The sequence below is a fragment of the Solanum dulcamara genome, chromosome 1 (genome assembly GCF_947179165.1).
Source record: "Solanum dulcamara chromosome 1, daSolDulc1.2, whole genome shotgun sequence".
Lineage (NCBI taxonomy): Eukaryota > Viridiplantae > Streptophyta > Magnoliopsida > Solanales > Solanaceae > Solanum > Solanum dulcamara.
Window position 1 is genome coordinate 2,195,811 of NC_077237.1, and position 24,277 is coordinate 2,220,087.

Here is a 24,277-nt window from a genome sequence, read left to right on the forward strand (position 1 = left end):
AAGTGAAAAAAGATACTAATATAAATTTAATCAAAGAGTAATTAAGGATAATTTAGTCAAATTACACTTTAAATTAGTATTTTTTAAAATGGCGTATAGGGAAAATATGACAAGTAAAATGGGCCAGAGGAAGTTCTTGTTATATTATAGAATTTTTTTCAGCCACGTAATATGTATATTTTAATTTAATTCGATCTAGTGTATCCGATTATAAAAGATATCTTTCATATTAGTTTTTAGTGTGCACAAATTAAAATGCTTATTTTCTAAATAGGTAGTTAATTTTATATTATATTATACTATATTGTTTTCAGATGAAGCAAGAAGTGAAAACAATTTGTTAAGATTTTTGGTAGTTGAATTGTTGGTTGGCTTGCAAGTTTCGAATGGTAAATTAGCTAACAATTTGTTGTGACATGTTTTATGACTTTTTTCTTTTGGTTTATGTAGTATTTTTTTTTCTTTTGCTTTCAGTTTTAGTTACATTACTTTTTTTAAAAAACTTTATGAAAATGATGCATCAATTTAATACCTCAAATGATTTACTATTGTCCTTCTCCTCAACAAATTAATCAAGTACGAGTTACCAAATGTGATGGGATGGATAAGAGAATCGGATGCTTCTATCTTTAATTTAACTAGTGATCTCAGTTCGAGCCTTTAGAATGAAAAAAATTCTGGCAGGAATCACTTTCCTCTTTTAACAAATACTACCTTATCATTCCTTTTGTGTTTTTGCTTTTAAATATAACGTCTATAATAACAAACAAACAACAAGATAATGAATTGAATAAATTAAAATAATCTTCTTATTACTGATGAGGTCCTTCAAAACGAATATAATCATACATTACTCCTTGGTATGGGCTAAGAGCCATTGTTTGTGTAAGAAAAATTGTGTTTGTTCCTTTGACAAGCAATTTGCCTTGTATTCCAATGCTATAAAGCCAATATAATCCATGAATTCCATGTCTTGCAATTGCATTGCTTCCCCCTATATATCCTGTTGTAAAATGAGGCTTTTGCACTTTTTCATCGTTGACACGAACCTTAAGAAAGAAAAAAAAAGATCCATGTAAGTCATATCAAATAAAATTCATCTAGTCACGTTAGTTTTAGTTAGAGACATAGTATTTTGTGTATCATATTATGATATACACACATGTATTGCTCGCACTATTTTAAATGTTATCACACTCCTGTCAGATTGTCCAAAACTGCATAACTTTTGAAGAATTCAATACAAATCAAATAATATTTTTAAGGAGCCCAAGAAACCTAACATATATTCGAAATAATAAGTCAAGTAATCGAAAAGGGTATACAAATAAATACATACTTGTAGTTCAGCTTGTTGAGCTGCAGCAAGAGCCAATTGAAGAGTGTAATTTGAGGCATTATTAACATTGGCAAGGTTAAATATAATTTTCCATGTAGTAGCTTCATATGAGTTGTTTCCTATATTCCTGCAAAAAAAAATCCACGAAATTTTTTGTTAATAACAAATTTTATTTAGTGATTGTTAAAAAAAAGAAAAAGAAAAAGAAAAAGGGGGGTGGGGGTGTTATATACCATCAAACCTCTTTATAATAATTAATATGGCTTTTATAACAACATTTCATTATAATAATCATTACATCTTCTGCACAATCAAAAAATATCAAAACAAACGACATTATTATAAAGAAGTTTCACGGTATATATATGAGTGTACCTAGTAACATGAGCAAAAAACCAATCTCTTGAATATTTGCTAGTCTCAACATTGTAGACAAGATCAATTTTAGGATACAAAACACTATATTGTTTCCACAAACCATATTGTCTAAATCTGCAAACCAAAATAGATTAAATAAACAACAATTATTTTACAGTTAATTAAAAATTATAAAATATATAGCAAGTATATTTTTGGAACTTACATTGATTCAGAATTATTTTTGTATTTGTGAACTTTGAATTGTGGAGGTGGAGTTGGAATAAAAAATTCAGCAGCAGTTCTATCTGGTACACCAATTTCCCAAATTGTAGCTCCATTTCTTGGAGGTTTATAAATCAAAGTACCTAATTTAATATTTGAACCTATATTTTGGTACACAAAATATTACAAAAAAAATTATTACAAACTATTGTGTAGAGTTAAGAAAAAATAACAAATGAGTAATTAAGTAAAAAAGGTAAAATTAACCTGGAGTAACTTTTATGTTTGAAGTGTATTTGTAATCCCCAATAATTCTTGGAACTGTCGCATACAAGTTATATGTACCGAATATGACATTGTCTATAATGAAATTTCCGTTACCATCCGCTTTAGTCCAAAACTGATAACCCTGGAGATTATAAAAAGAAATGAAATAAAAAAGATTAATAAATCTTTATAATTAAAATATTCTTCAATTTTTTTTTTATAAATCATATAATTAACCTTACTTTATTTTCTCTTTGCCAAGATCCAGCATCTCCTGGTGGCCCTAATCCTATATAAGCATTTGATGCTGGCACAATATGTTTACTGATAAAACTTATAAAACAAAAACACAAAAATAATAATCAATCGACTATGCTTCAATCTCAAATTAGTTAAATCGATTATATGAATCATTTATGTTCACGATATCTTAACTTCATTTATTCTGATATTAAGTATTTCTACATGGATAACTACCTTTAATCTCAACTAGTCAGGACTGTCTTACTATAGATGTGTATGGCTATAGATTATGTCAAACGAATCTTAGGTCTTATCGAGACTCCTCATATTAGGAATATTGGCTGCATATTATAGAACTCAAGTACATGGAGACTTTGAGGCTAAACCGTTAATAATCTTTTGGGATCGCGTACCATTTTTAGTAAACGTTATATATTATTAAGGATCAAAACCCTGAACTGGTTGAGAGAGATGAACCCGCACCATATTTTTTCGAATCGAAAGCCCGGAATAAAGGTACGTACGTTAAAGTTCTTTTGATAATTTTCCCCATCAAATTAGATTCCCAAGCACACCTAAATACTTGTAAATGATGTAGCCAAATCATGATCAGATGGGACGACCATTAAGAGGCCGAAGCGGAACTACCATAGGAAAGCCTGCCCCCGCTAGCTAACTAAGGGATGAACATGTATATATATATATATATGGAAAAAGATGTACCTGTCACTAACAAATAGCTTGCCTCTAACAGTTCCTCTTTGATTAGATTTGATGTAGTCTTTTGAAACTGGAAATTCATAAGGCCAACTTGCAGCTTCTTGATTCATCTGTAAATTTGGTTAATGTGATTAGGCACGAAGTTACTTCACGAAATATGTATAATGTATTAAAATGTAACGCCCACGATAGAAGGCAAGCCTCTGAAGAAAGAGTGCACGCTACACTTTAAACGAATCCCACATCGGATGGGAGGAAAAAAGTTAGGAACCTTATAAAAATGAGTTCAAAAGTAATTGTTGAGACTATCTTTTGGGTTAAAATCCAATACAAATCTATGTGGGACTAGGCCCAAATAGGATAATACCTTGACAGTTGGACAAAGATTGTTACATAAATACTCTTGACTTTTGTGCTCTTATAAACATGTCATGTTTAATGTTGGAGTTAAAAGAGAGCACTAAATATAGATAGAGGATTTTTTTTAATTAAAAAAATGGACTATAAAAAGAGTAAGACATGTAAACTGAAATCAGAAGAATAAAAATTAGTAAAAACTCAATGCATACTCTTTTCTTTGCATCATTCCACAGTATGGAAGGATTTGCCTTAGCTGCAGCATCTGAATTTAGATGCACAAAAACAGGACCAATTACTTTTTTCCATGATTCTCCATGTTGAAATTTAATTGCTAAATCCTCTCCAGCATAATGTGTACTCACAAATACCTTGTAATTATGAATAAATAAGAAAGTTAATAACAAATTGCATATTATATAATATAATATAATATAATATAATTGAGTAATTAATTAATTAATGACTTACACTAAGTACAGTTGGACCAACATGTGTAGTAAGGTCTTGTCTAAAAGGTCCTCCAGTACGATATTCATTGCTTGGATTAATCATCCAAAATCCTAATGGAGGATTAGTAGTACTAACCCATCCATAAACTTTACCATCTTTATTATCATTTGAATAGAAATACTTGTCATCCACCTGCATAATTAGGTCGAAAAAAAATAATGATAAAAGTCTTATTGTATTGTTATCGACAATCGTTACCATCAAAAATTATGACGGGATGAATATATGATCAATATCTCTCCACCCCTAATCTGAAGCACTTGTGGATGTATATTGTATAGTTAATGGCAAAATCAGGAAAGAAGTTTATGAATTCTGAATTTGAAGTTGGAATATATGTAAAAATTCAGTTAATTTCTTAATAAATATACAAGACTTGAATCAATGTTACTGAGTTCTATTGAATCCGTACTTCTCATACTAGCTCCTGGCTTGTATATAGTACTAGTATCCCTGAACTCATAAAGTTTATTTTCTAAATTTGCCTCTGATTATACTTCTTGAGACATTCAAGAATATAAAAAGTCATCCTTACACGAAGCACTTCCCCTTTACTCAGACTTACAATGTGTGAAAACGATTTGGTTGGGTATGTAAGTTTATACTAATTATAAAATCGTACCTCTCCTTTTAAATCTGGATTAGTCGGATTAGTGAGAAGAACAGCTTCTTTGTAGTCAAGAACTTGGCCTTTGCTTCGATCCACCGATGTTGGCATGACACGTTGCCTCTCATCAGAAACAGCCATGTAATGAAACCTATATACATAAATATGCAATTCCAATATATTATATATTTATTTTATCCAATTCAAATTTAAAGAAATATCTTTTTCATTGATGATGAGAAATTATTTTAGACATAAAAAAAATACGTACATGTTTTCTTGAAGCTTGAACACAATCCTGAGATTTTGTATACACGAAATTGGCCATCCTTCTAAACGTTCAACAATCGAATACGTATAAAATCCCGGTGTATCACGTAGCATTATAAATCTGAAATTAATTCTTTATATATCAGTATTTTGGTATGACGGGTAAAAGATATCTAGAGAAACAACGTCATTATAAAGAAGTTTGATCGTATAATCTGATAATGCAACATTATTTTCACACAATATGAGAGTCACCTAAAATATAATTTTGAAAAAAAGAAAATACTTACCTTTTATCAATGTTCAAGGGAGGTTCATCTGATTGAGAAACATTCCATGTTCTTTTAAATGAAATTTCTGTCTGGTTTTCATTATCAATTATTACCTCAAAACTTGTTCCCGACATCCTGCAAAACCAAAAGTATATTGGACTTAATTTTAAACTTTTTACTGTTGTATGAATAGAATCCTTTCGTCCTTAATCATCATAAGTGTCGGATTCATGTCATGTGAATGACAAACCCCTGATAAAGAACATTTAATTTCTTTCTTTAATTAATGAGCTCTACACAACACAAATCTGAGCTAATAGTGTCAATGATTATCAGACTTTAAGATACTATTGTACTAACAAACACAAATTTTCAATACATTCCGTCAGAAATTTGTCTTGTGAAAAGAAATTCGATGAAATTTCCGACTCGTCGTTCTAATGTAAACGTCTGTTGCAAATTCACATTTTTTAATAGTGAAAACATATTCAAAAAAGAGATAATAATGATTTCCGATTGTCCAAGAGGTTAAGTATTCAAGCTATGAAACAAGACTCTTGTACAAATGCAGAGTAAAATTGTATACAATAAATTCTTATATTTGATTCGCCAAACATTAATTTGAGACAAGAAGGTAAAACTTACTTTTTTCGAATTGTATGAGGTCCAGTGTTATTCCACATAATATCCCAATACCTGAAATAGACATAATTAAGTATTATTAGTAATTAATTTCTACATTAAAGAAAAATTTAAATAATTAATCGAAGTTTATAGATTAATTAATTTACCCTCTATTGGTTTCTACATTTTGGGTGGATAGTAGATTTTGGACCCCGCCATATGATACGCCAGTGACTTCACCTTCTGGTTTTGATAAAGTAATATTAAGGATGCCATTGCTCATCGTTACCTATAAAATTTAAATTCTAAATTTATATCTGCTATAAGTAGGGATGACAAAATTATTTACTGCATATATATTATGTCTATCTTATACTTAGATCTAATTAAAAGGTGTGAACTTATACTTGTTTAGGTTGTATGTCCAATTTGAGTGTTGATATTGTTGTCAATCTTCGCCTGTTTTTAAGACAAAGAAATAACAAAGTTAGTTGAATGTTCGTAATTTATTTGAATCTCATTCGAACAAAAAGTATATAAGATAAATAGGCATAAATAACTTCTTTTGACATATATATAAATAATTGAATCTCCTTAAAATATGTAAGATTAAAAAAAAATTATAAGAAAATTCACTCGACTCGACTCAAATGTACTTTTAACAATAGATCTTTATGTAATCATATGTTAGGAATAAGTGCAACAACTACTATTGGAGTCCAATTTCGAAATCAATTCCGCAATTGATCTCTTACATTATACATTATACTAAAAGGGGTTATGTGACTCTCGAAAGTCATTTTGTTTATTGTGCCAAAATTGCCCTACTTTTTCCCTCCATTAGATATGTCGTGATAAAAGTACGGATTTCAATTAACGAAACTATAATTAAAAAAATCAGAATTTTCTATCATATGTCAACATTACAAACAAACAAAAGATCTTATTCTAAAACCCTCATTTTTTAACGGAAGACAAAAATGTTCCTCGATAAATAGTACAGGAGCAATTTTGACCCTTTTCCGTCAAATAGAAGTAACAGAGACTTACCCATTGTGAGAATGACAATCAGCTACAACGAAGAACAACAAAGCCACAATGGCCACCTCCAACACATGTACACTTAATTGCTTATATCTCCCCATTTTCTGCATTTTCACTATTAAAAATAAATAAATCTTTAACAGATTCAATTAAAAATATAGGATTTGATAACATCGCGAAAAAAAATTACTAGGTGATTCTTATCGTCTATTGAATCCTAATGAACAGAGTTATTCGATAATGATATAATAATCGGAATGTAAGAAAGCTAGCCCGGATATCATCATCATCGGGGAAAAAAAACATGGAAATTGATCCATAGAATATCAAAGTGAAAGAAAAAAAAATCAGAGAAGAAGTTACATACCTCTAATTTGCTAATCTTCTGTATATGCAATATGATATTTGTACTATATTAAGCTTTTATATAAGTTTTGAAATTGGTCATTAAATTAAATAATTTCCTTTTTGCTAAATCTTAAAAGAGATTATAGTTGGCCAATGAAAATGGAAGAAACAAAAGTCATATCTTTTATTAAGGAAAGTCAACTAATAGTTAACAATAATTTACCTTAAAAACAACAGTACATACTAAATAGTATTCCAATAAGATGCCAAATTAATTTTTTCATAGATTTCCTTTTTAATATGTTCTGCATTTCAAAAAGAATAAAATATTGCCGGTTCATGGATTTCAAAAAGTGAGCTTTCATAAATACTAGTGAATGAGTAAATTAAGAGGGGTCAAATAGGCGAGAATTTGGACGAATCAAAATGGACCGAGTTAATAAATGACAGATTGACAGGTCAATATTTATTTGGGCTGAAATGGATTGATAAGCGAATCATAATCCAACCTGCTAACTAAATTTCAATTTCTTTGTTTGTAGTTTTATAACTTTTTAGTATCTAATAAAAAAAAATTATAGTTGGATATAACATGTCAAAGAAAGTAAAAAAAATATATATATATTTTAACGAAATTTCTCATGAGTCAATTTTGGCCACAAATGAAACTAATTTCAGTGGGCTTAAATGACCTAATCTAATAAATGGATGAATCAATAACTTGTCAAATTTAAATAGATTAGACGAATAATATTTTTATGGACTAATTTTACTACCTCTGTAATGATAACTGTGCAATATGTTGTGATTGAAGTTATTTGATGATCTTAGAGAAGTTTATATTTTGTGATGACTATACGGAGTTGTGAGTTATAAAAATGGTGGTTATATCATCATTATTGTATATGTGTAATTGAATGGTAATTAAGCCAAGTAATTTACCATGAGTTCACATGAGTCTATGAGCTGACGAAGGTGCATCTCATATTGTTAATAAATAGTAACAATAATGAATATCATTAGTTAAAATATATCATATCGAACTTCGTTCTATATCCTATATAAGTTAATTCACTTTTCGTTTTTTTATTTTATTCCGACTCTTATAGACCTTGTCATTTTTCACTTTTAAATATAGCGTCTATAATAATTTTAAAAAAAAGACAAATAAATGGAAAAAAATAACCATCTTATTACTAATGAGGTCCTTCAAGACGAATATAATCATACATTACACCTTCATAAGGGGAGAGAGCCATTGTTTGTGTTAGAAAAATTGTGTTTGTTCCTTTGACAAACAATTTGCCTTGTATTCCAATGCTATAAAGATAATATAATCCATGAATTCCATGTCTTGCAATTGCATTATTTCCCCCTATATATCCTGTCGAAAAATAAGGTTCTTGCGCTTTTTCATCGTTGACACGAACCTTAAGAAAAAAACAATCAAAAAATTAATTTTCATATTGTGTAAGCCATATAGAATAAGCTTTGGCTAGTTATGTTTTCTAGTTAGAGATATAATATGTTCTGTATTGCTCGAACTCTCCAATAATGATAACATACGTATATTTTTAAAATGTTAACATACAAATGATATTTTTTTAAAAGTCCGAATAATATCACACATATTCGAAATAATAAGTTAAGCAATTAAAAAGGATATAAATACATACGTGTAGATCAGCTTCATGAGCTGCAGCAAGAGCCAATTGGAGAGTGTAATTTGAGGCATTATTAACATTGGCAAGGTTAAATATAATTTTCCATGTCGTAGCTTTATATGTTTTATTTCCTATATTCCTGCAAAAAAAAATAAAAAATCCACCAGTTAATTTGTTATTAAAATATTTTATCTAATGATTAAAAATAGCAGTTCAGTGCACTAAAGCTCCCGCTATGCGCAGGGTGCGGGGAAGGGCTCTATTGTAAGCAGTCTTACCTTACATTTTATCTAATGATTGTAAAAAAAAAAGGTATATATAGTCTGACCTTTTTATTATTAATTAATAATCATTCTTTATAATAACTCTTTATAAAAACAATCATGTTACGCTCTTTATGGAACTGATCTTTCATGTTATGTTCTGTATATAACAACAATTTACTATAGCAACCAAAATATATCGAAACAAATGACGTTATTATAAAGAGATTTAACTGTGTAAATGAGTTTTACCTAGTAACATGAGCATAAAACCAATCTCTTGAGTAATTGCTAGTCCCAACCTTGTAGACAAGATCATTTTTAGGATACAAAACACTATATTGTTCCCACAAACCATATTGTCTAAATCTGCAAATCAAAATATAGAGTAAATAAACAATAATTTTTCTTACAATTAATTAAAATTTTAATATATATATTTTTGGAACTTACATTGATTCAGAATTATTTTTGTATTTGTGAACTTTGAATTGTGAAGGTGGAGCTGGAATAAAAAATTCAACAGCAGTTCTATCTGGTACACCAATTTCCCAAATTGTAGGTCCATTTCTTGGAGGTTTATAAATCAAAGTACCTAATCTAATATTTGAACCTATATTTTGGTACACAAAATATTATAAAAAAAATGATTAGAAACTATTGTGTTGAGTTAAGATATAAGAACAAATGAGTAATTAAGTAATTAAGTAGGAAAGTAAAATTAATCTGGAGTAACTTTTATATTTGAAGTATATTTGTAATCCCCAATAATTTCTGGAACTGTCGCATACAAGTTATATGTACCGAATATGACATTTTCTATGATGAAATTTCCGTTACCATCCGTTTTAGTCCAAAACTGATAACCCTGGAAATTATAAAACGAAATAAGACAATAAAAAAAAGATTAATAAACCTATAAAATTAAAGAATTCTTCAATTTCTTTTATAAATCATATAATTAACCCTACCTTGTTTTCTCTTTGCCAAGATCCAGCTTCTCCTGGTGGCCCTAATCCTATATAAGCATTGGATGCTGCCACATTATGTTTACTGATAAACCTTATACAACAAAAACACAAAAATATTAATCAATTAAATTGGTTATATGAATCATTTATATTCATGATATTAGCTTAATTTATTCTGATATTAAGAATTTCTACCTGAATAACTACTTTATAATTAAATCTCAACTAGTTAGGACACGTGTATGGCTATAGATTATGTCAAATGAGTCCTAGGTCTAATTGGGACTCCTCGTATTATGGATATTGGCTACATATTATAGAACTCGACCTAGTATAACTAAGATTAGAGTGTAGGTAGACTTTGAGGCTAAAGACCAAAGCATTAATAAACTTTTGGGATCGCTTACATCAATGATCATTCTCTTAAACATTATATATATTATGATGGTCCTAAACGAACCACGGTAGATAAGTTAAAATTCATTTTGATAATTTTCCCCATCAAATTAGATTCAAAACCACACCTGAATACTAGTTAATGATATAGAGATGGAACGATCGTAATTAAGAGGCCTCTTACTGCCATAGGAAAGTCCGTCCCCGCTAGCTAACAATAGTGTCCATCCTAGGACTATCACAATTGTTGAAATGTCTCGAAGTGGGTAGTCTTTCTTTAGAAAAAAAAAAATCTAATTTAGAATCAAAATCGCGCTTGGAGTCTAACTATTTCGATTTCCTATCGGGCTCTCCAATCTAATCCAAGGTCCAGTCATTATATACAAGGTTTGCTTGTTACTAATATAGTCTAGCCTCTCTTCTTCTTTAGATCCCTTGTTTCACTCCGATAGTAGTATTGATCGTGTCAATGCAAGATTTCACAAAACCTTTATCACTGAGTTTTTGACTTTTCGGGAATATCTTAGCTGATGAATTAGTAGTTGTTGTTCTTGTTTCTTTAGTACCCTTAGTAGTTCCTATACCTGTCATGCTCCTTGGATTATTTACAAGTGGTATTCAAGCTTTTATTTTTGCAACTTTAGCCTTTTTTGAAAGGAAAAAAATAATACCTACAGTAGAAAGACTAATCAGTTATTTCTTTCATTGTTCCCAACATGCCAATATTGGCACTAATGGTACGTAAATGTAACTCTATCTTTTAACGGTGATGCTTAAGTAATATTATTTTGATTATAGATATTACTACAACATTAATAATATGTTCAGTGTAATATCACAAATAAAAAAGACGTACCCGTCATTAACAAATAGTTGGCCTCTAACAGTTCCTCTTTGATTAGATTTGATGTAGTCTTTTGAAACTGGAAATTCATAAGGCCAACTTGCAGCTTCTTGATTCATCTGTATATTTTGTTAATGTGATTGGGCACAAAGTTTGTGAAATATGTATAATGTATTAAAATGTGACGCCCATGATAGAAGATAAGCCTCTGAAGAAAGAGTGCACATATATAACACCTTAATTGAATCCCACATCAAAGTATAGTGGAAGAACAAAGTTAGGAACTTATTACAAAAACGAGTTCAAAATTAACGGTTGAACTAGGTTGTCTTTTGGGTTAAATCCCAAGGGACAAATCTGTATGAAATGCCTAGATTCAAAGCAGACAATACCTTAATAACTGGATCACGTGAAATGTTATTATTAAAAATTGGACTATAAAAAGAGTAAGACACGTAAACTGAAACCGGAAGAATAAATATTAGTAAAAACTCAATACGTACTCTTTTCTTTGCATCATTCCACAGTATGGAAGGATTTGCCTTAGCTGCAGCATCTGAATTTAGATACACAAAAACAGGACCAATTACTTTTTTCCATGATTCTCCATGTTTAAATTTAATTGCTAAATCCTCTCCAGCATAATGTGTACTCACAAATACCTTGCAATTATGAATAAATAAGAAAGTTAATAACAAGTTGCATTATATATTATAATTTAATTGAGTAAGTAATAAAATTAATTAATTAATGACTTACACTAAGTATAGTTGGACCAACATGTGTAGTAAGGTCTTGTTTAAGAGGTCCTCCAACACGATATTCATTGCTTGGATTAATCATCCAAAATCCTAATGGAGGATTAGTAGTACTAATCCATCCATAAACTTTACCATCATTATCATTATTTGCATAGAAATACTTGTCATCAACCTGCATAATTAGGTGAAAAAATCATGATAAAAGTGATCTTATATTCATGTTATCGACTATCGTTAGTTCGTTACCATCAAAAATTGTGACATGATGGATACGATCATATCTCTCCACCCTTAATCAAAGTTAATGATAAATATATAGTCAAAAGTAAAATCAATATTTAAAGTTTATGAATTTTGAATTTGAAGCTCGGGTTCTGAAGTGAATCATATATACATATTGAGTTAATTTCTCAACAAATATACAAGATTTGAATCAACACTACTGAACTCTGTTGAATCTATACTTCACATGCCAGCTCCAGACTGGTATGTAGGACTAGCTACGAATTCAGCTCTCTTCATCTCAAAAATCCTATATATGAGTCAAAGAAATACAAAATTCTAACACATTAATTCTTCAAGTTTATTTTCTAAATTCGCTTTTGACTATAGGTCTTGGGACATTCGAGCAATGGGCATATAAAAAGAAAATTGATAGAGAGTGTGTCTTTTTAAATTGGATTTACGTGACACAAATATAAATAATTAATCGATTTGTAAGTTTATACTAATTATATATAGGATCGTACCTCGCCTTTTAAATCTGGATTAGTCGGATTAGTCAGAAGAACAGCTTCTTTGTAGTCAAGAACTTTGCCTTTCATTCGATCCATATCTGTTGGCATGATACGTTGCCTCTTATCAGAAACAGCCATGTAATTAAACCTATATACATTAATATGCAATTTCAATATACTATATATTTTATATTTTGAAAAAATATATATATTTATCATTAATGATTGACAAATTTTAGATTGAAAAAAAATACATACATGTTTGTTTGAAGCCGGAACACAAGCCTGATATTTTGTATATACGAAATTGGCCATCCTTCTAAACGTTCAACGATCGAATACGTATAAAATCCTGGTGTATCGCGCAGTATTATAAACCTGAAATTAATTCTCTATATATCAATATATTTTACCATTGCGATCAAACGATATCTAAAGAAACAACTTTATTATAAAGAAGTTTAAGCATACGTTCTGACAATCACTACTTTCACGCTATCAGAATCACTTAAAAATATAATTCTAAAAAAAGAAATAATTACCTTTTATCGATGTTTAAGGGAGGTTCATTTGATTGAGAAGCATTCCATGTTCTTTTAAATGAAAGTTCTGCCTGGTTTTCATTGTTAATTATAACCTCAAAACTTGTTCCCTTAAACCTGCAAAAACCAAAAGTATATTGGACTTAAATTTTCAATTTTTTTTTTACTTTCGTATAGAAAGGATCCTTCTATCTTTAACCATAATAAGTCTCGGGTTCAACTTTGTGAATGACAAATCCTTGATAGAGAACATTTCTTTCTTTAATAAGATCTACGCAATACAAAAATGAACTTGTAGTGTTAGCATCAGACAAAAAATACTATAGTACTAACAAACAAATTTTAGTGGAATTTGACTCGTCGTTATAACATAAACGTTTGTTGGAAATTCACGTTTTATAATAGTGAAAATATATCCCCAAAAAAGGAGATAATGATGATTTTCAATTATCCACAATGTCACGGATCCAAACTATGAAACGAACTCTTGAAGAAATACAAGATAAGACAACATATAATAGATCTTTACATAGTGGTTCGATCTTTCATCATACTCCACTCATAACGAAAGCTTAGTGCACTAAACTGTTTTTTTTAATCGTTCCGTCAAACATTAGTTTGAGACAAGAAGGTAAACCTTACTTTTGTGAAAAACTTGTATGAGGTCCAGCGCTATTCCAAACAATATCCCAATACCTGAAATAGACATAGTTAAGTATTATTAGTAATTAATAATTTCAACATTAAACAAAAATCTAAATAATTAATCAAAGTTTAAAGACTAATTAATTACCCTCTATTTGTTTCTTCATTTTGGGTGGATAGTATATTTTGAACCCCACCATATGATACGCCAATGACGTGGCCATCTGGTGTTGATAAAGTAATATTAAAGAATATATTGCTCATCGTGACCTGTAAAATTTAAATTCAGAATTTAATTATATCTACTATGAAGAGTAGGGGTGACAAAATTAATTAGCGTATAATTAAAAGGTGTAATTAAACATATAAAAAAATATTTGCTAAACGTAGGTTTACTTGTTTATGTCTTATGTCCAATTTGACTGGTGGCATTGTTGTCAATCTTCGCCTGTTTTTACAACAAAAAATAACAAAGTAAGGTGAATGCTCGTGATTTAAATGAATCTCAATCGTAAGAAAATTATATCTATTTATATAAATAGGATACATCATACTAAAAATGGTTACGTGACTTTCGAAAATCATGTTGTGTATTGTGTCAAGAGAAATAAATTAAGAGATCGAAATGAAGTAAGGACAAAATTGCCCCTACTTTTGCCCTTTGTTAGAAATTGGGGAGTTTTATTCCCTTGTCGTGACAAAAGTAGGGAATTTATGCCCTTTCTTACAAATTTTAATCAACGAAACACTAAAAAGAATTGAATTTTTCTGCCATGTGTCAACGTTACAAAAAAAATTCTATTCTTTTTAAACTGCTCAATAGCTAAATGGAGGATAAAATAGTCATCGACAAATAATATAAGGACAATTTTGACCATTTTCCGTTAAATAAAAGTACTAGAGAATTACCCATTGTGAGAATGACAATCAGCTACTTCGAAGAACAACAAAACAACCATAGTCACCTCCAACACATGTACACTTAATTGCTTATATCTCCCCATTTTCTGCATTTTCCAAAAAAAAAAAAAAACTTCAGTAGATACAATTAGAAATATAGGATTTGAATCATTTATCTAATCACACCAAAAAAAAAAAAAAAAACTTGGTAACTTTTATCATCTATCCCATATTTAGTAGACAGAGTTCTTAGTCGAGGTGTATGAAAGTTAGCCCTAATAAGACTGTCATCGCAGGGGGGGGGGGGGGGGGTTATGAAATTGATCCATAAAATAACAGAAAGAAGGAAATAAAAAATCATAGATGAAGTTACAATTCCTTTTGTTATTCTCTTGTATATGTAAAATATAATATTTGTACTGTATTAGCTTTTATATAAATTTTGAAATTGGTCATTACATTAAATAATTTTCCTTTAGAACTAAATCTTAAAAGAGATAATAGTTGACCAATTAAAAGGGAAGAAGCAAAAGTCATTTCTTTTCTTAAGGAAAGTCAATCAATAGATAACAATAACTTACCTTTAAAAAAAAACAGTAAATAGTATTCCAACAGAGATGCCAATTAAATTGTTTTTTTATTAGATTTTCTTTCCTATTTTTTCTGCATTTCAAGAAAAATGAAATATTGTCAGTCATAGATTTCAGAAGGGTCATAAATACTGGTGAGTGAATAAAATTAGAGGTATCAAATGAGTGGATCGTGCTGAATTTAGACGAATTAAAAATTTAAAATGGATTGAATTAATAAGTGGGTGAGTCAGTAAATTTTTCAATAGCTTATTAATTACGTATTTAATCAAACTCAATATTTAAAATATATTATATCGAATTAGATTTCACTTTATACTATCCTAGATAAGTTGAATTTCTAATGACTGCCTTGTGAATTTGTTATTGAATATAAACCTTTATGGACGCAACCAGCCTGACCCAAAGAGGAATAGTAATTAGGTTTGTAGGTTTCCTCAAATCCATCTTTGATTTATAATTGTGACTTTTTACTTGTCACTTTTTCTTACAAACTGATGGTTATATTTTTAGAGAGAGCATATATTTTTTAAAACAAAAATATCGTGGTCATTTGTGAAATTAGTATGATTTTTGTGACATATTATTGTCAGTTGATATGCTCTAAAATCCAGCAGTGAAATATGATCGGCATCAGATATTCTACGTATCGATACATGAAATGCTTTTATATAATTAGTAAAATTAAAATACTAATAATATTATCTTCATGTATCTCATGTACAAAATTAGTATTACGTACAACTCAATATCAAACCCTCAACGACAAAGAATAGAACTAATCACGTAGATAATTAATTCTTCATTAGATAACTTTAATTATTTATATATATATCAATTCTAATATAAAGGATAAATGGGCTATTGCACATGAGAAATGGATCATAATAGAATCACAACAAATCAAATTACAAATCTTAGTGCAAAAAAGCCTCATCTTTAATTTTATTTTCATTTCATATTCGATATTTACTTTATAGTATTCAATTATTGTGGATTTACGTTAAATATTTTATTTTGTGGGTACATGCTCCTTAAACATCTACCTCATTTTCATTATTTAAATTTGAGACCTCCAATAAAAAACGAAGGATTACTTACAACCTCCACCCTTCGCTATCACAAATTTTAGTATAGTAAATAGCCCCCTTCACTTTGTTCAAATTGAAAAATGATGGAAAAAAATTATTTGACATAATAAATAGAGGTTCTATTTTATCTGAAATAGTAGTAGTTTGAAAAATTACATAAGATAGCGATAGTTTGTGGTTTAATAGCAGATATACTTATTATTTGCACGAATATAGTTACGCAAAGATATTGTATACACAAAAATACAATACATGCTAATAATGTATATTTCTGCTATAGAGATAATATATACTCGCCAATACAATATATTTTATTACATTTTAAAATTAAAATGCTACTACATTTCGTAATTAAGTTAGTTATCGATATATTTTTCGTAAATCTAAAAGCAAAAAGATATTTTTTGGGGGGGAAATTTCCAAAATGGTTCTGACAGTGGAGGTCTTGTTGTCATATAGAGTGCAGGCCAGGGGATGAAAGGGCCTCAGCAAATTGGGCCCTATTCTGATAGCCCATTTTTATTTGTTGTTATAAAATCTGCAATCCATTAGATTATGCATATAAATAGATTGGACATTTTGATATGACAATTGGCACACACTCATTAGCGGCCAAAGTATTAAAAGGTTCCAACTGACACACTTATCTTTTGGAAAAAAACATTAAATCGGCGGTCGTTATTCTTTGGATTCCATACGATAAATTATGTTTTTGTATAATAGTGTGCAAATTACATATGAAATGTAAATGTTGATAGATAAGTCATGTGCGACGAACTTGATTCAAAAGGCCAAAACTATTGCTATCGCAAGAAATTTCAAACTTTAAGACCTTCATTGTGAACATTGCAAGGTAAATCATCTGAGTCACTCCAAAGGAGGAAAAAAATACTATTTTGTATTTTATTGAAATGACTATAGATTTGTGATTTTTTTTTTATTTCACGAGTAGGTGAACCTAAATTTTATATTTTTAAATTCACATATTCTGAGTTTATTGACCTGTAAAAGAAAATCAAAAAAAGTCTAATATAATTTTTGTTCATCGTGTGAGACACAAAATAATACTATTTTTTTTCTAATTATATGATTTGAAATGAATACATTACACATGTAAACTTTTATATTAAAATGTACCCATCAGATCCATTATTAATGGACTCATCCAAAATGGGGTATAATAAGGGTTCGTTTGATTTAAAGATAAATTACGTTGGCAGTAATTACTTTTTAATTTATGACTATTTGATTTATTGTATTAAAAGTAAAATATATTGTATTATTTTTAAGAAAAAAATATTTATTTATAAGAAAAAAACCTCCACCTTATTTAGTAGAAAAAGGATTTGAGGAACCATATTAATATTTTTGTTGTTTTCATTACTTTATTCCGTAATAACTAACTCAAGTAGTATTATTCCACGAGGGATAATTTTTTGAGATACCATATCTTCGTATAACTTATCCTAAAATTAGTAACCAAACAAAGAATCGAAATAAGCCATTACAAAAATTTTATCTTAAAAATATTCATACTAGTCCAGCAAATCAAACAGTCCCTAATTAAGAATTATGTCTACCATCAAAAGATCTTAATGAAATGAATAAGATTCAATCGATCTGTAATTTGATGTGAAAAAAATATGTTGTGACCTAGCTAGAGCTAGCTCCTTGCATATGGACAATAAGTTGTGATGAGGATTGCGGTGGTTATATAACATTATTATTATATGATATGTTTCGGTTGTAGGTGATGTATTAAAGTGATATAATATATAGTAATATTATTTATTGGCCATAACATAACAACAAACAAATTAATATAATGACGATTTCCCCCATACGACTTTTTGTAATAGTGATGAATGCTTCATGAAAATATGACAACGATAAGGTCTGGTAGTAGCAATACCTTTGGATTTTATATAACTCCTTTTCTAAAAATAGTAAGGAAAAAAAAAAGTTAACATAGTAGGAGTATTATAAATATATAGATCATAATGTTAAAAAACTTTATCATGATTTATTAAGATTAAAGTAATCAAATATTATACAGAAGCTAATAAAGTAAATTATGAATTTCGGAAAAATAAGATGATATGAGATGAGAAGGAAGCTAAAATTCTCAATTCTACTATATCTCATGATGATTAAAATGAGAAACGCAACACGATCGAGGACTTTATAAAAAATTATTTAATTTAGTAATTTTTTTTCACATAGTTAATAAATTTATTTTGAAATCTGATAAAATCTGAATAAAGATGATTAGTTCATATAATCTCTTTTGATGATTTTCCAAATTCAATTTTGCTAATAGAAAAAAGAAAGACAAAATATACAACTAATTTTCTCCGTATTAATAAATAATCTAAAGTCAGCGACATTTTATCATAAATATTCTTTTCCTTAGCATTTGGCGATGTATTAATAATGAAAAATAATTCAAACAAGAATCCATGTGTTATCAATTAAAAGATTCTTATATTTGTTACAAAAAACAAGTCAAACTTTTGAAATGGTGTAAATATAGTTCTTAAGAAATTATTCTTCGAAATAACGATAGAATCGCTTCTAGTGTTTACTCTTATATTAATCAATAATACTAATTATTTTGCTCATAGATTGTAATCGTAAGTTTGAAATAACTTATAAGATTATAAATTGTTATCTAATGTTTACTCATGAGATATTTAATATTTTCAAAGTGAATTTTTAAATCGTGATTTAAAAGGTTCATAAATTATAATAAATTAAAATACAATTATTTACTAAACTATTATTAAAAATATATAAAAAAAAAAAAGGATAACCGGCGAATATTTCACAAGTGAAAGGGAAATATAGAGAGCGCAAAAAAAAGAGATTAAATTAATTTATATTTATGAAAAGGTCCTTAATATATTCTTTTTAGAGGATTTAGCCACTAATGTTTTCAAGTAGTGCATGGAAAACGACGTTGTGATGGAATCCAATATTTGAAAATTGGAATGTTCGTCACATCATAGTCTAAATTAATAAGTGATTTGTAGACGTTCCACTCATAATAAATGAGTCTCACAATGAAATTATTTTTAAAAATAAAAAATAAAAATGGACCCCTTAGTTCTTTCGAGAAAAGAAACAGTCTGATGCACAAAATATTTCGCGTTAAATAAAGTCCGAAAAACACCATACCTAAAGCTGAGATAAAGACAGTCTGTCCTAATACAAATATTAGCGACTGATTTCATGGCACGAATTCGTGATTTATAGATCATACGGAGATAACTTTATTCTTTAAAAAGATTAAAGTTTTTTATTAAAATCATTTAAATCGCTATCACTTCCATTTTCTTGTGGGTCAACTTTCCTATTATTTTCAAGGTGATTTCCTCAATCATGTCAATTTGGTATGTAGACTAATTCATAAATATTAAATTACTCATCTAACATTAATTAATTAAATTAAATACCATTTATATAGTTTAATTTATTCACCACTCATACATTTGGTGGGGTAATCTCCTCTTTGTTAATTTATTTAGAAGTCCATGCCGGCTAAAATAATATTGATGGAACAAATTAATTACTAACAAGTAGAATAATAAAATAGAATTAAATAATTATTAAATTATAAAAGTCCCATTATTAAATGATGTGGACGTATACGTAGTTACGTGCATTAAGGCTTTAAGCTAAGATGATGATAAAAAATTCTATTTTAAAGGGTTAATAATTGAACAAGTAATACTTGTTGAGTTATAAAAGGGACGTCATGGTACTTTCTCTAATTAAATACATAATTTCCATTAATAAGTTTATTTATAGAACGACGGCAAAAAGGCAGAGTAAACTTAATTAGTAGTTAATTAATTGATTAAACTAATTAATGTGGTTTGCCGTCCAAGTTAGGCCTGCTTTAGTACAAGAAACTATTTTTATTTTTAAAAAATATATATTTAAACATAAGATTGTGTTTCTAATCACTTCATTTTCTATCATTGTTGTATTTTTCAAGGAAGTCTATAATGTCCATAGCCACTTCAAGATTTTTGCCTTTGATGTTCGAATTTGAAGTAAGTACTAGTTAGACATGAATTAATTAATTAATCACCTAATAAATACAAGATAATTATTTATAGAGGAAAAAAGATTTTTTCATCAATACATGACGACTAACTAGGGTTTACAAGAAAAAAGATTATCTCCATTTCATAGAATGAATTTATAAAGTTATGAAAACTAAGGAGTTCCTTCGTTTTGTGATACAAGGTTCGGGAGGTGTGACGGCTTTCCGCTTTCATAGATCGAGATGTTTCTTTAATCAAAAGAGAAGAAGGTCGAGGATAACCCATGTTGCGTCTAATCTAAAAAAAACACATTTTTCAACCGTCATCTGTATGATTGTGGGGCTGGAGAGTTTGGATCCATCGAATGAAGAGTACCTCTAGGCTTTTGAGAAATGGGAATTATTGGAGAAGCTCTTTATACAAGAGTAGTATCTTCATTATCCGAAAGAAATTAGTCTCTCTAGTATCAGTCAAACAACGAACAATAATAAGATTATTTCTTAGGATAGATGGATGTGGCCTAGTTACTTTAATTCTTAGGACCAATAATTCAAGTTGTGATGGCAAAGAATTCACTTTCACATGGAAAAAACCTTTAACAACTATACTCTGAAATAATTCGTCTTCCATACGTATTGTGTCTATATTTAACTTATTGGTTCTTGAAATGCACACAACCTTTGTTAAAAAAAATAAATTGTGACGCCTATGACAAAGGGCAATTTTGTGAAGAAGAGGTACACAATATTACATGTTATGCAAATCTCATATAGGATGAGAGAAAAATGTTATGAATTTTATAGGAAAGAGTTCAGAATCAACGGTAAGAGTTCAAAATCAACTATTGATGATACAGCCTTTTGAATTTAAAATCCAAAGAATAAATTTATGCACACTTACCTCAAAGCAAATAATACTAAATACAGGTAAACCAAAACCGTTATAAAAAATCACAAGTTCAGTTGAAGAATTAATAAAAAAAAGCAAAAAGAAAATAAAATTTGTGTATATATCAACCAACCTGGACTTTAGACTTTGTGAGTCATTGCTGGCAAAATTGACAACTCATGAAGAAATCATGGCTAACAAAAACTGGATAACAAAAATAATTTACACCACAAAGTGAGATGAAAAACGAGGTCAAAGGATAAATCGAATTTTTTTTGTTTGAAATTTCTTTGTACTGAATCACTTACCTAATCAAATCATGTTTCACAAAAGATTATATCAACTATACATTCTAGTAATATTATTTTTATTATTATTACCATACAAATTGGTCAAAGTCATGTGAAAATTCAAGATTAGTTATTCGTACAAAGTACAAATTTTATACTAACTAATTGTACAATCATTAAATAGAGAAAGCAACACGTTCAAATGTTCTTTACACATTTTGCCGACTCAAGCCAAAGATTAATTAATCTAATTCTGTAATTAATTTCCTTTAGTTAGCGTTCTTTTATTTCATTCATAAATAAAACTATCAATATTGTTTGAATGGTTGTTAGTTTAAATATAATATATATTTTTTATTATAATTTAAATTTTATATCGCATTGTCTTATTAAAATTATTATTCGAAAATAATTAATTTTAAAGTTATCTTTTAATTTCAAATGTTGTTTGATGTCCATTTTAAAGCTCGACTAAATATAATTTGAAACGCGCCAAAAAAAATCCTATTTTGTAGGGTAAAATACTCCTCGATAAATAAGGAAGACTACATTCCTAAAACTTGATACTGGAACCTCTAATTAGCTTATCATAACCCTTGATGGTTGTAGTATTTTTCATTATACAGTCGTAGAAATATTTTAATATGTTTAAAATCATAAATTCTAAAATAAATAAAAAATGTATCTCGTATTCAGTCAAACATTGTAATATAAAAATCAATGGAGGGAGCAGAAGAAGATAAGTGCATTGTTTTGAAATAATTTAAGTAAAAATGACCATCTAGTGAAATATACTTTAACTTTGCAAGCATGAAAGTGTTACGTTCATGATGGAGAACAGATATTTAAAGAAGGGGTATTATAATTGGAGTTTTGAATTAAAATCTTTTAATTTTTTTTAAAAAAAAAATCATATTGCAAAAGTGATAAGAATGAGAGGTTTTACATTTTTTATCATTCTGGCATCGAGTTATCTTGTCACAAAATTCCTCACAGTATCGTTATCGTAATAGAGTTTAACCTCTAAATTCAGGATGACTTGGTGTGATTCCTTAGCTACATATTACACCATAGGCAAATTCCTTAGCTACAAATTCGGAATGGATTGACACATTCATATAAACAAAGAAAGTTATAAACATTATGAGAACGAGTTCAGAATTAATTGTTGAAGTATTTTTTGAGTTAAAATATAAGGAACAAATTTATGTGGATCTAAACTTAAAACAGATAATACCTTAATAATTAGATCAAAATGTATGTATTTATATATATATACTTTTTATCTATATTTGAACTCCATAAAATGTTACTACTATTTGAGTGTCACATTCTAGTTGAGATGAGATGAGCCATAACTTGAAGAAAGGTGAGGTGTCAAAATAATTATTCTTTTGTACTACTTTTAATAGATTCCTTTCATGTCATTGTCAAAATACGTATAAGTTCATCGGTTCATATTACATGGAGTATATATTCTATTTATAAATTTTCATATTGATGATCATTACTCCTTCATGCTTTAGCCAGCCTGTTATTTCAAAAAATAAAATAAAATTAGACGTTATTTTATTTTATACAACACTTTTATTACTTTAATTTAAAAGAATAATAATTTTCTATATTTAAATATCCATTTTAACCCTAAAAGTCAAATTCTTAAAGTCACATAAATTTCATGAAATGTGTACAACCTTCAGTTCTAAAACTACTACCTTCATGTATTGAGTCATTAATTTTTTCATAAATTTGATACTTTATCAAACATCGTCATATAAAATTATTGAATGTGCAAGAAAATCTAATATTTATAATTGAAAAGCTACATGATAAGTGTAAGATCTATCGAGAAAATTATGAGAACTTAGCCTGAAAAGAATTTTGGATGAATTTAGCTTAACAACTATCCAATAATAATTGACGTAACGAATATAAAAATGACGGACTGATGGCATGTGATTCAATCGTTTTACTATTTTTATCAAGACGAAGTTCGACTAGAGACGCAAACGTATCAGGAAAAAAAAAACTAGCTCTAAGTTTCAATGGACTAAAATGATCGATCATACTGGTGAAACACGATTATGATAATGACTATATGAAACTTAATATTAAAAGTACTTTCGATCCAATTTAGTTCAATAAAAATGATATTATTATTTTGAGATTATTTTTATTTTATTTTATTTTTTGACATTATTCTTATTGTATTTTGTTTTTTTTAGGGTAGTGAGTATGAAATTGAGGAGAGTAACGTGGGTAGGAGGGACCAGAATGAAAGGGAAAATGGGAAAATAGCAGAATCAATCACATGGCTGAATGGACCAATATAGTGCTAATCGTGTCAGTACGGCGTCGTTCCCCTACTGTTTTTTTTTTTTGCAGTGGGTAGTGGGATGTGGCCCCCACTCCTTTTTTTTAGAAATTGTTGCGTTGTATAGTCGTCCATCGAAATAA

At 28.7% G+C, this 24,277-nt stretch overlaps 2 protein-coding genes across 2 annotated transcripts; both read right to left on the minus strand.

The window, feature by feature from the left end:
- Window positions 1–812: 812 nt before the first annotated feature.
- Window positions 813–6,077, minus strand: LOC129885926 (probable rhamnogalacturonate lyase B). The gene is made up of 14 exons (XM_055960414.1): window positions 5,962–6,077; window positions 5,816–5,866; window positions 5,189–5,305; window positions 4,900–5,019; window positions 4,644–4,779; window positions 3,980–4,153; window positions 3,721–3,879; window positions 3,155–3,261; window positions 2,431–2,521; window positions 2,189–2,330; window positions 1,923–2,082; window positions 1,715–1,831; window positions 1,340–1,466; window positions 813–1,049 (listed from the first exon to the last, which is right to left on the minus strand). Exons 1-14 carry the CDS (start codon window positions 6,075–6,077, stop codon window positions 813–815), a joined length of 1,854 nt encoding a protein of 617 aa, XP_055816389.1.
- A 2,305-nt stretch (window positions 6,078–8,382) lies between these two features.
- LOC129885018 (probable rhamnogalacturonate lyase B) lies at window positions 8,383–15,013 on the minus strand. Its single transcript, XM_055959262.1, has 16 exons — window positions 14,919–15,013; window positions 14,406–14,457; window positions 14,158–14,279; window positions 14,007–14,060; window positions 13,365–13,481; window positions 13,081–13,200; window positions 12,835–12,970; window positions 12,084–12,257; window positions 11,828–11,986; window positions 11,337–11,443; window positions 10,085–10,175; window positions 9,842–9,981; window positions 9,567–9,728; window positions 9,366–9,482; window positions 8,863–8,989; window positions 8,383–8,616 (listed from the first exon to the last, which is right to left on the minus strand). Exons 1-16 carry the CDS (start codon window positions 15,011–15,013, stop codon window positions 8,383–8,385), a joined length of 2,007 nt encoding a protein of 668 aa, XP_055815237.1.
- Between the last annotated feature and the right edge of the window lie 9,264 nt (window positions 15,014–24,277).